This window comes from Xenopus laevis, chromosome 7L (assembly GCF_017654675.1).
Source record: "Xenopus laevis strain J_2021 chromosome 7L, Xenopus_laevis_v10.1, whole genome shotgun sequence".
Classification (NCBI taxonomy): domain Eukaryota; kingdom Metazoa; phylum Chordata; class Amphibia; order Anura; family Pipidae; genus Xenopus; species Xenopus laevis.
In genome coordinates, this window is record NC_054383.1 from 48,948,768 (window position 1) to 48,963,697 (window position 14,930).

Sequence of the window (14,930 nt, forward strand, 5' to 3'; positions counted from 1 at the left end):
ACAAAAACATGTTATTGTGTATATATATTAATTTATTCAGTCCACTACTATATTAGTTATGCCACCTATTACCATGTGGTCCATAGAACATTTTCCAATGGGGGAATGTTTAGGAAAGGCATAATTTTTTCCTGGACTAAAGCTGACCACACACATAAAAATAAGTATCACCTATACTCCATCTGATTGAATCATAATAGTAGTTATGCACGCCCATTGCAAGAGGACTACATCAATGTATGTGCCCCTGGGAGGGCCCATTCATAAGCAAAGTAGCTGCCAACTTGGTCTGAAGGGGCTTAATAAAATACTGTAACTAGGTGCTAAGGTAATATCAAGTTTAAGGGGTGATTTGTAGGAAATGTATTTGCAAAATCCAGCAAGCTGAAAGGGAGGCAATTTAAGTAGAGTGTATGAAATATACAAATATTTTGCACTATGCATAATACAATAAATAATATCATTTGGGGAAAAGGCTCCATCCTTATGCCCAGTCCTGTTATTCATGGCATCCCAGGTGCAATACCCATATGAAGCCCTTGGGAACTAATCCAATTACCATGTACTTCTGGGACCAGCACTTACAGTGTAAGCACAGTATATAGATAGTAGTACAGATGAGAGAAAAGCTGCAGAACTTGTCATTATTTCAGACAGTATGGAAACAAATATAAATTGAAATTATTTTTGATACAGGAACATACTGTCACATACTGTACATTAATTATGTAATAATTTAGAAAATGTTCTTGTGGCAGCATAATGAATATTCAGAGGCTGATGTGGCACTGTCAGAAAAGCTCTCGTGGTTGCATAATTAATTTAAAGGAAATTGTAAGAATATAAATAGTGTACCAACAATTCAGAGATCCACAGAAAGCAGAATTCATCACGTCAGCACCTGCAGCACAATGGTACTGAACAAAGTACCCCACACAGATAGAAGGCCCAGAAATCAGCATAAATGCATCTATATAGCACCACCCTTCTGCCTCTTGCTGAGCTACAACTCCAAGAATGAAGTACGGTAACTTGCAGGTGTGAGCTGGTAGGACAACTAGATCCACAGAAAGTAGAATAAATGACATTGCATGCAGTACAATTATACCCGACAATTCAACTTAAGTATATATTACAACCAGAGTGCCTCCAAATCAGCAAAAACATTCTGCTTTAAAATACATTGTGGCTGTAAAAAAAAAAAGGCTACTGTTGAACTTCAGCGCTCACAAACTCTCCTTAGCAGGAGGAACTTTTAATAACACTTAATAAGGAGGTTCATTTTAAGGGTTTAAGTGATGATTTGCAGGAAATGTATTTGTAAAACCCAGCAACCCCCTACAGTTTTAACATCTGATATCAAAATCAACTGGCAAACTGGAAAATAACTGCAAATCAATGGGGAACCTGTACCAGAACATAATAGATTTTATAGGAAGGGATAAACAAACAATAACACCTACCTTCTCCTGACAGTTCAGATAGTGATTTGGTTGGTTCCCTTGGTACAGCAGCCACAGGTAGCCAAGCTCTCATTTTACTGCACAATAATGCAACCCCACACAGTCACATGTAAGACTCATGCTCAGTCTTTCTCTCAAACACACAGAGCAGATTTAGCCCATTCTGCCCCATACTGATCTGGAGGTATATTCTAACACTCTCTCTTCACTCATACATACAGTAGCATCATGTGACCAGGCTGAGTCAATCTCAGAAGAACAGATACAATCTAGCGTGTTTCAGGACTGCAGTGGCTGCCAGGGAGAGCAGCAATGCTATCAGAAGAGAGGCACAGAACCAGCACTTGTTCTTACCCTGCCAGAGGGGGGAAAACTCCAGGGTGGGGGGGTGTACCCCTTTTATTTTTCGGTTACAGCTAGTGAGGTCACCAACATCTCTCATTTGAATGATAGTAGAACCCATCATCAGCTGACTGACTTCAGTCCCCATGCTCTGGTACTGCCTGTAGATCTAAAGGCACTTATATAAACCCTTCTCTAATACCAGGCTGAAGCCTTATTCCATTAAGGTGACACCTCAAGGGGTCCAAACTATAGCCCTCCAGCTGCTGTGTAAGTACAGAATACAATGCCTACAATAACAATATCTCTAATGTACCTCATAAACATTTTTACATGAATAATAACATATCCAACGGCCTTATAGGTAGAGTTCCTTACCCTCATTTTCTGCACCATGCACATGAAGGCAGCAAATGTTATAGCCAGAAGACAGGAATTAAAGAGGGGTGCGTTGCCTTGGTAGCGAAGCCTTTAGACTGCCAGCAGCATTTTCCCAGTGCTGCCTCTCTTCCCGCCAGCAGTGATATGAACAGCTCCCTTATAACCAGAAGGGATGTGGCTATTTCTGTCCTCTCCTGCCTGAGACCAAGCCGGACGTTAGTGCAGCAAGAGCACAGCTCACTTGTACTTGATGTGTTAGAATAAAAGCTCTAAGCAGCCTGACTGTTTCATTTAGACCCGCCTGCTCAGCCTTTTAGGAAATCCCTAGCCACACAACAGGTTAGACAAGGCAGTGGAACTCCTCCTCCTCCTCCTGGTACTGCACAAACAGCAGCAGCATGAGGCAGAGATGCACATGGTAAGAGGGTGGGCTTTTAGGGGAAATAACCACAGAAATTAACAATTCTGTTCAGACATGTTCCCCAGACAGACATCACACCAATAATTGCTGGCATGGAATTACATCCTTTATAATAGGGAAGAAGTTCAGCCTTTAATCTCTAGGCACTGGCATTTGGACCAGAAAGCAGTTCTCAGTCTCTACTTTTGCTTTTTAATCTACAGCTGGGCTGTTGAACCGAGGCATCACGTGTGGGATGTATCCCTCTAGGACAGGATTCCTTAACTATTTTCTGAGGGGATATGAATTCTATCTAGGAGCTGGTTTTAAATTTGTTTTGCATTCGAATTGTTTACTATTGTCGAAAAAAATCCACCTTATTAAAGGGGATCATTGAGACCCACCCAAAAACAGCATGTGGATCTATAAGAATCTCTGCTTTAGGCAATTTTGATGGTGCCCATCTTGCTTCATAATATATATAAATATAATCTGGCCCCTAAATATGCTGTATGTCAAATAAACTGCCCACCACCATGTGAAAAAAATTGTTACATTCAAAAGCATTAAGCTTTTCTTATATGGGAGACTTAGTAGTCTGGGGTGAGGGGCGACTTGCTTCTTACTGAAATTATACTCTTAAGCAGGGCAAGAACAAGTGCCCCATGTCCCCATAATGGAGTTTAAGAACACAGCAGCTGCAGATTCACTGCACATTGCAGCTCTCTCTGGCAGCTGCTGCATACATGTTACTTTGTATATGTTCTATGATTCAAAGTGATGTATTGTACGTATATCACTTCCCAAAGAGTCTCTTGTGTTCTGGCTCAGTCTCCCATTGACTGGCATCTGCCTAGTGATCTTCAGTTATTTTCCTGTTTGCCAGTCCTGTTTCTAAACTATCCTGAGTTTCTCAATATAAAGCATTTTTTTCAACAAATATATACATAAACTGGGCAGCCTTCTACATATACTTTTTCATATAGACCAAGGGCAGTAAAAGATTTGTGTACTTGTGAGGGTTTGGGCAAGTTTTTGTGCACATTCCGCAACTAAAACATTTCCTTTACCCCATCCTGCCCACCTGCATAAGTGACTGCTTGCTTTTGGTAAATGTTAACATTTTACAGGAGATAATGTACCACCTTATTATATGTTTGTATGTTATTGTAGAAACTCTTTCTCCTGGAGAATTTTTGTTTGTGTTGTAATTCAACAGCAGTAACCAAATGCACATTGGGTACAGTTGGACTGTATACAATGCATTTATTCTGCTTTCTGTTGATCTGTTAGTTCCACAAAGAAACCTTTTTTAAGTTTCCTGCCATCATTATGGACTTTCTATCTACTTTTTTATGCATGAGCACCCAGGTCTCTACTACACTTAAGGTGTGCGGGCCAGACACTCTGTTCAATTGTAATAAATATATATATATATATATATATATATATATATATATATATATATATATATATATATATATATATATATATATATATTTGTATTCATTCTTACAATTGTATTCAAACTGCTCTCATATGCACCCTGAAAGTGAGGCACCATGAGGAATAGAGTTGTGTATTATTTAGGCATACTGTAGTTATTGCATAGAGACCCGCGATCCTTTGTACACTATAAATGAAAACTGTTTTTTTTCTTCCACAAGAAAGTTTATTCCACATGAAATCTATATTCTTTGTTTCCCTGCTGCCTAAAACACCAACAACACAGTATTCATCTTTTTTTCTGAACTATTATGTGTATGCAGCACTGTAACTATTGCTGCCAGAACAACAGGGAAATTAAACTAGTCCCCAAAGGCTTGATACAGGTATTGCACCTGGAATGGCATGCATAACAGGGCTTGGGCATAAGGATGGAGCATTTTGTCCCAAATTATATAACTCATAATTATGTTATGCATAGTGCAAGATATTTTTCCTACAAATCATGCCTTAGACCTGATATAAACTTAGCATCTAATTATTGTATACAGGCTTGAACTAGGAAAACAGGTTGCTTTTGGCAGATGACTTTGCCCCTCCCCTTGGAAAATTTCCTTCAGGCTGCCATGTTTGCAGCTGTCAGTGCTTTACAGAACTTAAGCTTTTAGCATTATCTTACAGCCAAGTTGACAGGTCTAAAAAAATAGCAGAATGTAAATGATGGTCAGACACCACTCAAACTGGAACTCCAAGAACTAATAACTAATTTACTCAAAGGAGTGCAATCTTGTGGAAGCCTTACATGTTTTGTGCCTCTGGCCACTTATGTAAAGTATTGCTTGTGCAAGTGCTCAGAGACAAAAAAGGTATAAGATGTTCTGTAGATTGCACTTCATTCATTAAGCTATTAATATAGCTAGTTATAGGGGTCATGTTTGAGAGATTGCCTGTCTTTTAAATTCTATTGTTTTTACACAAGCGAACCAGGGCCCTCATATACTGTGTACCAGTATTACATTTAGTAACTCTCAACATCCCTGATATAAGTATCTTAAGACTGATTTAAAAGTTTAGGTTGTCAAATTTCAAAGATAGAATAATTATACTAATATACATTATCTTTCCCCCAAAAAACCCATTGTGTATTAATGAATAATATACATCAAAAACATAAGGGACCGTATAGCTCCTTTTCAAAGTGGCAAACAGAAATGTTGAAGCTGCTCCATGTTCAGTCCTTGCTGGGTAGACAACTAAATTTCCATTTGCACAGATAATCCCTCCTGCTAACAATGGACTGCTAACAAAACAGTCACAACAGAGGGAGGAGGCAATTTAATTATCTACCTCACAAGGACCAAACATTGCATAGCAGCGTAGGACAAGTCCCCATGGGCCTCAGCAACTGCAGCAAATTCCTGGGCCCACCAGGTTTTTTCCTGGCCCAGTACGACCATGTGGAGTAGATTTAATTTCTCAGTTTGTCCTGTTTTTCTCAATGTACAAAAATCATCAGTGATTAAAACAATATGCAATAAAATAGCTATACTGCTCCATTAGAGACAATCTTGCCATAGACTCTTCCAGGTCTGATTCTGACCTTATGATGTCTATGGATACAATCTGCTCCAAGATATTGTAGTTTGCCTAGAATGGCAAGATAAGAATGATGTATAAAATAGGAAAGAATTACATACATTTAAGTAATGCTGAATAATAAAAAGAAAACAAAGGTTGTAGTGTCATTATAAAAAAGCCTGTCTCAGAATTATGGGAGTAGTACTAATAGTACAATAGCTAGAGTGCCCTCTTTGTTTCCTTATGCACTTAATGTGATAATATTTCCAAACAGAATCATAGCATCACATGTACTAAATGTTACTGGGCACCTCAGCAAACAATTCTATGGTTTTCATCAACAAACCCTTTGATAAAATAAACAATCTTTTGTGCATATACTGACAATGCAATCCTTGGGTCCTCAACAAAAAATGCTCCCCCTACTGTAGCTGATGATTCTGCTTGTGTGAATGTTTGGGAATAGGGTAAGTTCATATTCAGATATTTTGCTGTATTTTAATAATTCATTATAATATATATTTGCAATTGATTACACGTTGTCAATATTTTTCTACAGTATTTTAATGTTATTTATATTTGATTTTAGATGCTTTTTCATTGTAGACTGCTGTCATTATTTATACTAATGTCTCAATGAGTTGTAAAAGTTAGTGCACACAAAACAATATATAGTAGGCAGTCCAGTAACAGAGCAGGATAGAAAACACTGTATGGTCCTGAAGAAGGGAAGGCATGAAAATACAGAGATAATACTGGCAAGTAGTCCATGATTTTGGTGCAAGTTACCAATAACACACCTAACCCCAGTTATTTACACTTACAACTGAATTAGATTTATTAACAAACTAACTTCTTTAAAGAAAATGGTTCACCATTAAATTGATTAACCTTTAGTATGACGTTGATATGAGACAATTTGCGATTGGTTTTCATTTTTTATGGTTTTTCAGTTATTTAGCTTTTTGTTCTACCCATTTTGGTGTTTCACTTGTTCCCTGCATGCTATACCAAATTGTTGTACAGAGGGAAGTTTTTCACTCCTCACTCTACCAGGCATTGCTACTGTACCTCTGACCACCCAGGACCCCTTGTCTTTAAAGGCTCTTATATTACACCCCTTGGTACCTACATCCTTGCAATTGCAACTCGTTGTTGTACCCCATACTCACTACAGAAAAAATGCATGTCATATTTGTTATACCTCTTATACCACATCAAAATAATGATAATTTCAATTTGTTTCATTAATTATGCACTATTAAAAAATATCAAAAGTTGAATCTGCCCTTTACAAAAACTGATACTTGAAATGACATAAACAGAGGCTTATACTGTACATGATTCATGAAAGTCCAAACTGACTCACGTTACTGGCATAAGCAATGATTTCCCATGGCTGAGTCACTAGACGTTTGCATTTTTCTCAGCTCCAATGTGAAAATAGTTTATGAATACTGACCTTCAAAGTTGTGACCCATAATTTAGATTTATAAATAATATCAGACATTGTAAGATCCTACAAAAGGTAAGCTGATAAGGGCATAAAACAGAATGCATTTGCAGACAAAACGTATACTGCTGAATGCCAACCCTCCCTAATGCTAGTCAAAGTATGAAAACAATCTTTATTATTTCCATTGCAGGCTAGGTGTTAAGATTTTCTAACATCTGTAGTAAGTATGGGATTTCACAGGGGTTTTTTGTGCAAAGAGTGCCAATGGGAGGGAAATGTGGGGGCGAGCAAAAGAAAAAAAAGGAGGGGGCTGCTCTCTCTTCGTTTGTGGAAAGAGGAACTACAGTTCTATAAAACTATATCTTATTCCCTTGTGACATTTGTAGGGGAATTCTAGTAGAAAATAAATATTTCTACAATTTTTGGAAGCTCCAAAATTTCCAAAATGGTTTGTTGGTTAGCATTCACTACCACTTCTTACTTTCTGTTACTATTTTGTTATTTTGATTGAGTATCATTTCTTCTATGCCAACACACTGTGTACAGGAAGGTACAATAATTTAGTAGTGAGAAGTGTTTCTCAGAGAGCAGGTGATATGTAATATATGCAAACTTTGCAACAGGTCTACAAAATTATAGCAGCCAATCAGCCATTAGCATATACTGGTCACATGCTTAAAGCAAACATCTTATTGCTTGTTATGATTCCCCCAAAATAATTTTGAAATAAAACCAGTCCGCTAATGTAGGTAGTATGTTTTTTTGGGAACATTGTGTTCATCTAATATATTTATATAGTAAAATATAGTATCACCTCATAACAAAAAATCTTTTTGAATTTGATATTTTAGAACCTCTTCTGTTGTTCTATTTTCATGATATTGCAGATAATGGTTATTAAATAGGTTACTTTCATACAGTAAGTTTTTTCCATAGGAAAATGAAAGTAGCAATTTATTATTTGGGACACTCATATCAGAGCTTAAATTAAATAGCTTTTGAAGTAGTCATTGACAGGCCAGTAGGTAAGGAATGCTTTGAACCAGCATCTAGGAGGGAAAGAGAGAGTTGGACTATGTAAATGATAATCAGTCCCCTTCATGGATCCCTTTAGATCCTAAAGGGATATTGTCACATTAAAGACGTCCTACTTTATGAACAGATATTATCATGGTGCAATATTTAAAACCCTTATACAGCTAAAATCAAGGACCCCAAAATGACCCTCACAGCTGTCATTTGTGCTGTTATGTGTTCTGTATAGCTGTTCCAAGTGCCATTTGTCCTGCCTCTTAGGTTGAATCATGCACAAGTGTGCCTATTGACAGAACGCTGGAGTTACCATCACCCTGAATCTGGCAGTGATTCCAGGTACCCGCAGCATGTTTCATGAACAGGTCAAATGCAAAAGTCAGTTTAATGCTAAGCAATGCCACAATCCCGAAAAAATGCTAGCTGCAACTTGTTTCCAAATTGCTACAACACACACATTTGTTACTGTTGCTGCAATGGGTGCATATAAACTTCAGAGGGGTCTGGCCCCCATAGCTACCGACCCCTGCTTGCAACATTGTCCCCCCCCGCCTGCGCGCAATGCGTTACATTTAAATTTTAAAAGCATGAGAGAGGGGGGATTTTAATGCTATATAGGAAGTGACCAGTCTGCCTCCTCTATAGTTACGCCACTGGTTCTGAGTTAACCAAGGGTGGCAAAATCAAGGAACACACCAAGAGCATGACAAAAGCAAACAGGCAATATCAGCAAGAAGGAGGCCAAAACTAGAATACACAACGATATATAATGGTACAGTCGTTGATGGTACAGTCGTTGATTTACTAACATAAGTGTTAAATGACAGCAGTGCAATTATAGTAAGTCCCTCTATTTTTCCTTGTGTACCTAAAACTTAAAGGGAGCAAAACCAGGAAGGTAATGGCTAATGTATGGCATTGGGGAAATGCAGTAAAAATTCTACATTTTCCTACATGAAACAGCTGATCATTAACTACCTCGGTGCATCTCCCATCCTCCCCTTATGAACACAGCACTGCCAAATGCAAGCATGAGGGTAGCTGCAGGTTTCAGGAACAGCGCCACCATTCTACATACACGAAAAGCACATAACTGATTATGGCTCAGAAAGATTTTTAAGTTGTGTGCCAAAAACACTTGTGAATGGAGGTTGTTCTGTCTACTTTATAGAGCAGAGATAGCAGCACTATCATTAATTAATTCCCATGCCAATGGCTAAGCTTTACCCTGAAGGAGAATTGTTTTTCTTTTTTTCTTTAAACCATTCCCCTAAATAATCCATTCATCACACTCCATTTACAGTTGTTATCAAGCACATGGGCTTCAGTATAGCTATCCTCAGTAAGCATGGCCTGACAAATTTCAAGTACTGTGACATGTGCCAACCTAAATACCAGAAAAATATTAGATTTTACTGGGTAGATATTAGGACGGCAGTCCTTTATGTAAGATCAAAGAATGCGTTCACTTACCTTGATGGAGTGAGCAAAGTGCAATTGCCATGTTTTTTTCCACAATGCACCTTTTCGAAGAATTCCACTGTCATTTTGGGTGCAATGCAGGCATTGATTATGACACAATTACATTGCATCCAGTTCATTAAAATAGATGCAACTGTGGCACACTTCGCTGCAAATCAGATGCAGTTGCTTTGAATTATTTGTTAAGTCTGTCTGGCTTCATTTGCAGAGTTCGGCATGCCAGTGATGTTATAGGGTGCTCAGGGTACCCTAGAAACACCGCTACCTCCTGACTAGGCAGTAGCTCCAGATTTCTTGGGTGCCCTGTGTCAATAGATGCAGCAGCAGAAGACAGAAAGGACTATAACTATAAATTGCCCACTGTGTCTATTGACACTAAAATGCAAATTCGGCCAGAAATGAAGAAAAGTTCAATGTCAGTAGGGTTCATTTACGTTTTCGAGTACAGTGGACAACTTTTGAGCCTAAAACCACTTCCAGGTACTGATTAAAATGCGTACTCTTGTACTTCTGTATAGATGGGCTCAGTGCCACTCAGTCCTTCCTGCCTTCCATTCCAAATTAGCTGCAGCTTCACCTATTGAACCTTGGAGTTACAGCCACCACCTGAACAGGTTATAGCTACAGGGTTCCCTTTGCAACCTGTGTCAATAGGCAAAGCACACTTGTGCCAATAGAATTGGCTGCAGGTGTCACTTGTGCGGTAAATACCAGAAATGACGCCAGAAAATATTTAGCGCAACTGTGTCCGATTTTCGAGTGCATGCCAAATTTGCTTAAAATTGCACTTTGCTCAATGTGCCTCAGTTAGTGAATGCACCATGTAATATTTTTTTATTAATTTCATAAAAGTAACAAGTAGTTGTTATATATTTATATTTATGTAATAAAGATATAATAATATAGCTTCTAAAGTATCAGTATCATTGGCAGCAGTTATCAGATAAATTCAACCTCCACACCTAAAATAGATAATGAAAAATGCATGAAACTAAATGTAGATTTAGATTTTTATCTGAGATATTGCAATTTGTTTAAATATCTGTAATAAATACAATACATGCAATATCCAGTAATTTTAAATATTCCATGAACCAATAATAATAAAAGTGATAAAAACCTTACACATTTGTTATCTAGTCACATACTCAAAGAGTTTCCTGCCAACAAAATATCAATTCAATTTTCATTGGCACTGGAAATGTTAATAGCTTTGCTAGAAGCACCCCAGTTTTAGCATCTCACGATGCTTTTACAGACTGTTTCCATGGTAACAACATCTTTCCAGGGTATGCTGTTTACTTCCCCTTCTATTCCAAACACTGGCACTCCTCATCCCAAATCAGGTTATTTTTAACCTCTAAAAGCTGCGCAGCTCTGCAATTACAAACTGCAAATGACACAGAGGGGAGCGGAGCCATTGTGTTTGCTCAGTAGAAATATTTTTACTGCTGTTGAGGAGGCAGGAAAATGCAGGCCTCTCGGATTGAGTGTTAGAGTTGTTTTTCAGGAGCAATAGTATTATCTGCAAGCTAAAGAAATTTAAATAACTGCTGATTTTATTTTTTAGCTTTAGGACAGAATGGAAGCAACGAGTGCTGTCAAATTGTTTGTGTCTTCATAGTTCATCCCACAATGAAACTCATATGGAAGTTTCATAACACTTTTACAGTATCACTGGGAGAAAAAAACCCTGCACAGTAGTACAAGAGAAACCAGTGCACTGCACTATGGGGTGCTGTTTGTCTCAAATACATTCTGTATACAAAACTATCCCTAGTACAGTGAATGAATGTCTCTCATGGTACACAAGTATTTGTGCAACAGATATCATTATATTACAAACTCCATTCTGTACACTTTGTTTTAAAAAAAAAGTTGAAAAAAGGATTAAAAAAAAAAATCTAGCTTGGCATGCACTAGTTAGTTACACCATTATATATTCTGTCCATGTTTTTTTTACATAATTCATTCTGTAAGTAATTTAACTCATAACTACATATGTTACACATTTCTGAGACAGATTGCTTGTTAACGTGTACATAATGGAGTTTGTAGTATAATGATCTCCTTGTGTTTTCATTCTTTAATAGGCAAGTTTTTTGTATATATTTTTATCTGTGTATATGGTCACAAATATTTATGTACCATGAGAGACATAAATTCTCTGTACTAGGTATAGTTTTGTATGCAGAATGTATTTGGGACAAACGACACCCATACTGTACCGCAGAATGTCCCTTTCTCAAAGGGACAACCAGCTATAGGGACACCCTTCTCAACTGCAGTAATCAATATATTTTCCAGAATGAAAGTAGACTACTTTTTGGAACCCTCTTTCCAATGACTCATCAGCTAAGGCAAACTTCACATTTCCTTTATAGTAATTTCAGAATTAAACAGGCTAATCATTGCACTGCCTGTTGTACAGATATGAACCTACATCATCCATTTAAGCATATTGGGGTCATTATGGCACAGCTAAAAAACTGTACTTTTCTGTCATGAATTTCCTGTCAAACTTGGCATCATATTCTGACATGGTGTGAATTTATGGTCTACATGATGAGGCTGAAAATGTTGTGTGGTGAACTAAGCTTGCTTTACTGATACCTTCCAGCTTTTATTAGGTGTATCCAGTCGGGCAGCACCAAATGAGACATATTGACCCAGCATATCTGTGAAGGCACATTATAGTGTAATTCTGCAGCACTCTGGGCACTTTCCTTTCTGTTGTTTTAATTTCATTGATTTAAGCTTTTTGTCATTCTCAATTAATAGACTTTACCATAAATACACCTTCTATTATCTGCTCCTTTATGAGTAGCCAAGTAATTTACACATAGTTTGAGGGTGGTGCTTCTCCTTTTTGAGACTTTTTTTTATCAAAAATATATCAGAATATATGTGAATGATTCTCAATTTTTTGCCATATATGTATACTTTTTCCAGAAAATTGTCCTTCTGTACCCTTAATAACTTCCCGTACTGTCTTCAGACTGCTGATGACAGATATTTGAAGTTGGCATCCATTAGCCCCTCCTCTCAAAAATTTGTGTGACCTACTGCTTTTATACTGTCACAGAGAATCTCACACACCCATAGTGTACTGTTACCTATGTGTGTGTGTGGCACATATGCCCACAGGTTATCTGATATGATATCTTAAAAGCCAGCCTGAGTTCTTCTCTTACTCGTTGTTCTCCATCTATTTGAAAGGCTTTGGCCAAGCTGAGACAGTTAAATGGACTGCAAATGTTGCTTAGTAGTCACAGCATCAGTAGAGAGGAAGATAACACAACAGGTTACAGGTTCACCAACAAGTACAGTTAGGGACTTGACAGATCTTCTTATTCTTTTTTCCATAACAAACTGTGTGGGTTAATGTACCTAAAATGTACAGTATGGTAGAATTGCCTATTTAATGTAATGGACATGAATTCTGCTCTTCCCATTGCAATGTATTATTTTAAAAAGTTTCATTATGTTCACGTTCCCCGAGTGGGCTTTCTACTCTTGTTGCACAGTCCCTAACTCCTTCAGTGGAATGATCTGTTAACATGAGTGTTCATTGCCTACTGTATATATTTATATGGCTACATTTATCAGCCCACCATTCAAACAATTGCTGGTGTGCCATATGCAATACATGTCACAGACAATTGTGCTCTCTGTGCTAAAAGAGCCAAATTGCTGGTTTGATGACCAGAAATGTGTCTCTTGAAGTTAACCAGTGCAGCTTTTTGCTGACCCTGGTAACTGATGGGATGCTGCCATCTGTGGCGAGTTCCTCAACTCACCTCATTGGCTGAGTGCCCCTGCTGGATGACATCAGACTTCCATTTCATCCAGGTTTTCATTTGGGTTGTGGTCAAAGCACTAAATAGGTTAGTCAAGTTCCTCTATTTGATCTTAGAAAAATAATTCTGAAAGAACTGTACTTGGCTAAAAATGCCTTTTTTTATATACTGAATTTATTGCACCAGCATAAAATTTCAGCTTCTCAATAGCGGCAATGATCCAGAACATCAAACTTATCAGAGGGGATCACCATCTTGGTAAGTGTCTGTGACACTCAAATGCCCAGTGGGCTCTGAGCAGCTTAGCTTATGGGTTGTCCCAAATTATCAAACAGAAAATGAGGTTGGTCTGTAATATGAGCTGATGTTATAGGGTTGATTATTAAATTCTGATGCTAGTTGCACTGGTTTCTAAGCTGCCGTGTAGTAATTACTAATCAGCCTTATATTGTGACATTTATATTGTATGTGTATTGTATATTTTGTCGGTCCCTAAGCTCAGTAAGTGACAGCAGCATAGAGCATGTGCAGTGAATCAGCAGAAAAGAAGATGGGGAACTACTGGGGCATCGTTGGAAGCAAATATCTTCCCTGCTAAAATTCTGTTGTTGCCTTGGGCTGGTACAGAAGCCCAAAAACATTATGTACAAAATTACTAGCCTACTTCTTTAGTTAAGTTTTAGTTATCCTTTAATAGCTAATTCCAATAATCTAAAGGGATGCGGCATACTTTTAGTCATATAATGTATGACATTATTACACAATGTTAGAGCTTCAAAACAGCAAAAAGGAGATAAAATATAGTAACATGATGCTAAATCAATAGATATAATATCAGAGCTACAAGAAGTGTACCATATGGTGTAACAGATACCTCTATATCAAGACAACCTGCAGAATAATGAAATAGCAGCAGTCACGTTATAGAAAAACTAGTTTGAAATTCATGAATGCATATAAAAATCAGAAATAACTAAGGATGTCAATGAAAACTCACCTAGAGCCAAACTGTATCATTTGTATCTTTCTCTGTTTGCTTCCCGTTTTTTTTTTTGTTTTGTGCTGTGTAGGATAGTTAGGCTTGTTACATACTAAAGTTACAATGAAGCACCTCTTTTGGTACCTTGCTACAAGCTTTTAATGTATATTTATTTGATATTTAGATACTGAATAGCCAAATAATAAAAATCTCAATATTTTCTAAAAACAAGGTCTGGAGTGGTTTCAAATGATGCTTCTAGTGAACACAATATTTGCAACAGACAATTGATTTTTTTGCAGTTAAAATGTCACTGGGTGTGAGTTCTGTACATAAGGGTACATAATAATTGACAATACTGCACAACAGTACAGTAAGTAATGAGGACCATGTTTATAAAGGATTATAATCTATAGGGATGGGGATAAGGGAGTCATAAAGTATAAAAAATATGTAGCAGTATTGGGATGTTTATGTTGGAGAATAATATTGATGTAAGTGTTGTGACTGCAAGGAGATATTGGATCAACAGTGATGTGTGAAGACTGATGTGTTATTGTGGGAATTGGGG

The 14,930-nt window shown here is 37.5% G+C and overlaps 1 protein-coding gene across 5 annotated transcripts in view; it reads right to left on the reverse strand.

Moving 5' to 3' along the window:
• Nucleotides 1-14,930, reverse strand: part of rasgef1a.L (RasGEF domain family member 1A L homeolog) — a 151,652-nt gene that overhangs the window by 29,501 nt on the left and 107,221 nt on the right. Inside the window, exon 1 of one of the 5 annotated variants that reach the window (NM_001092782.1) lies at nt 2,184-2,418. The exons of 2 other annotated variants lie outside the window; for them this stretch is intronic. In NM_001092782.1, the coding sequence (NP_001086251.1) occupies nt 2,184-2,189 (6 nt within the window). In that variant the 5' untranslated portion in view covers nt 2,190-2,418. Of the gene's footprint in view, nt 1-1,463; nt 2,146-2,183; nt 2,459-14,930 lie in introns of those variants that run through there. 2 more of the 5 variants (XM_018224493.2, XM_018224494.2) reach the window with 2 other exon arrangements.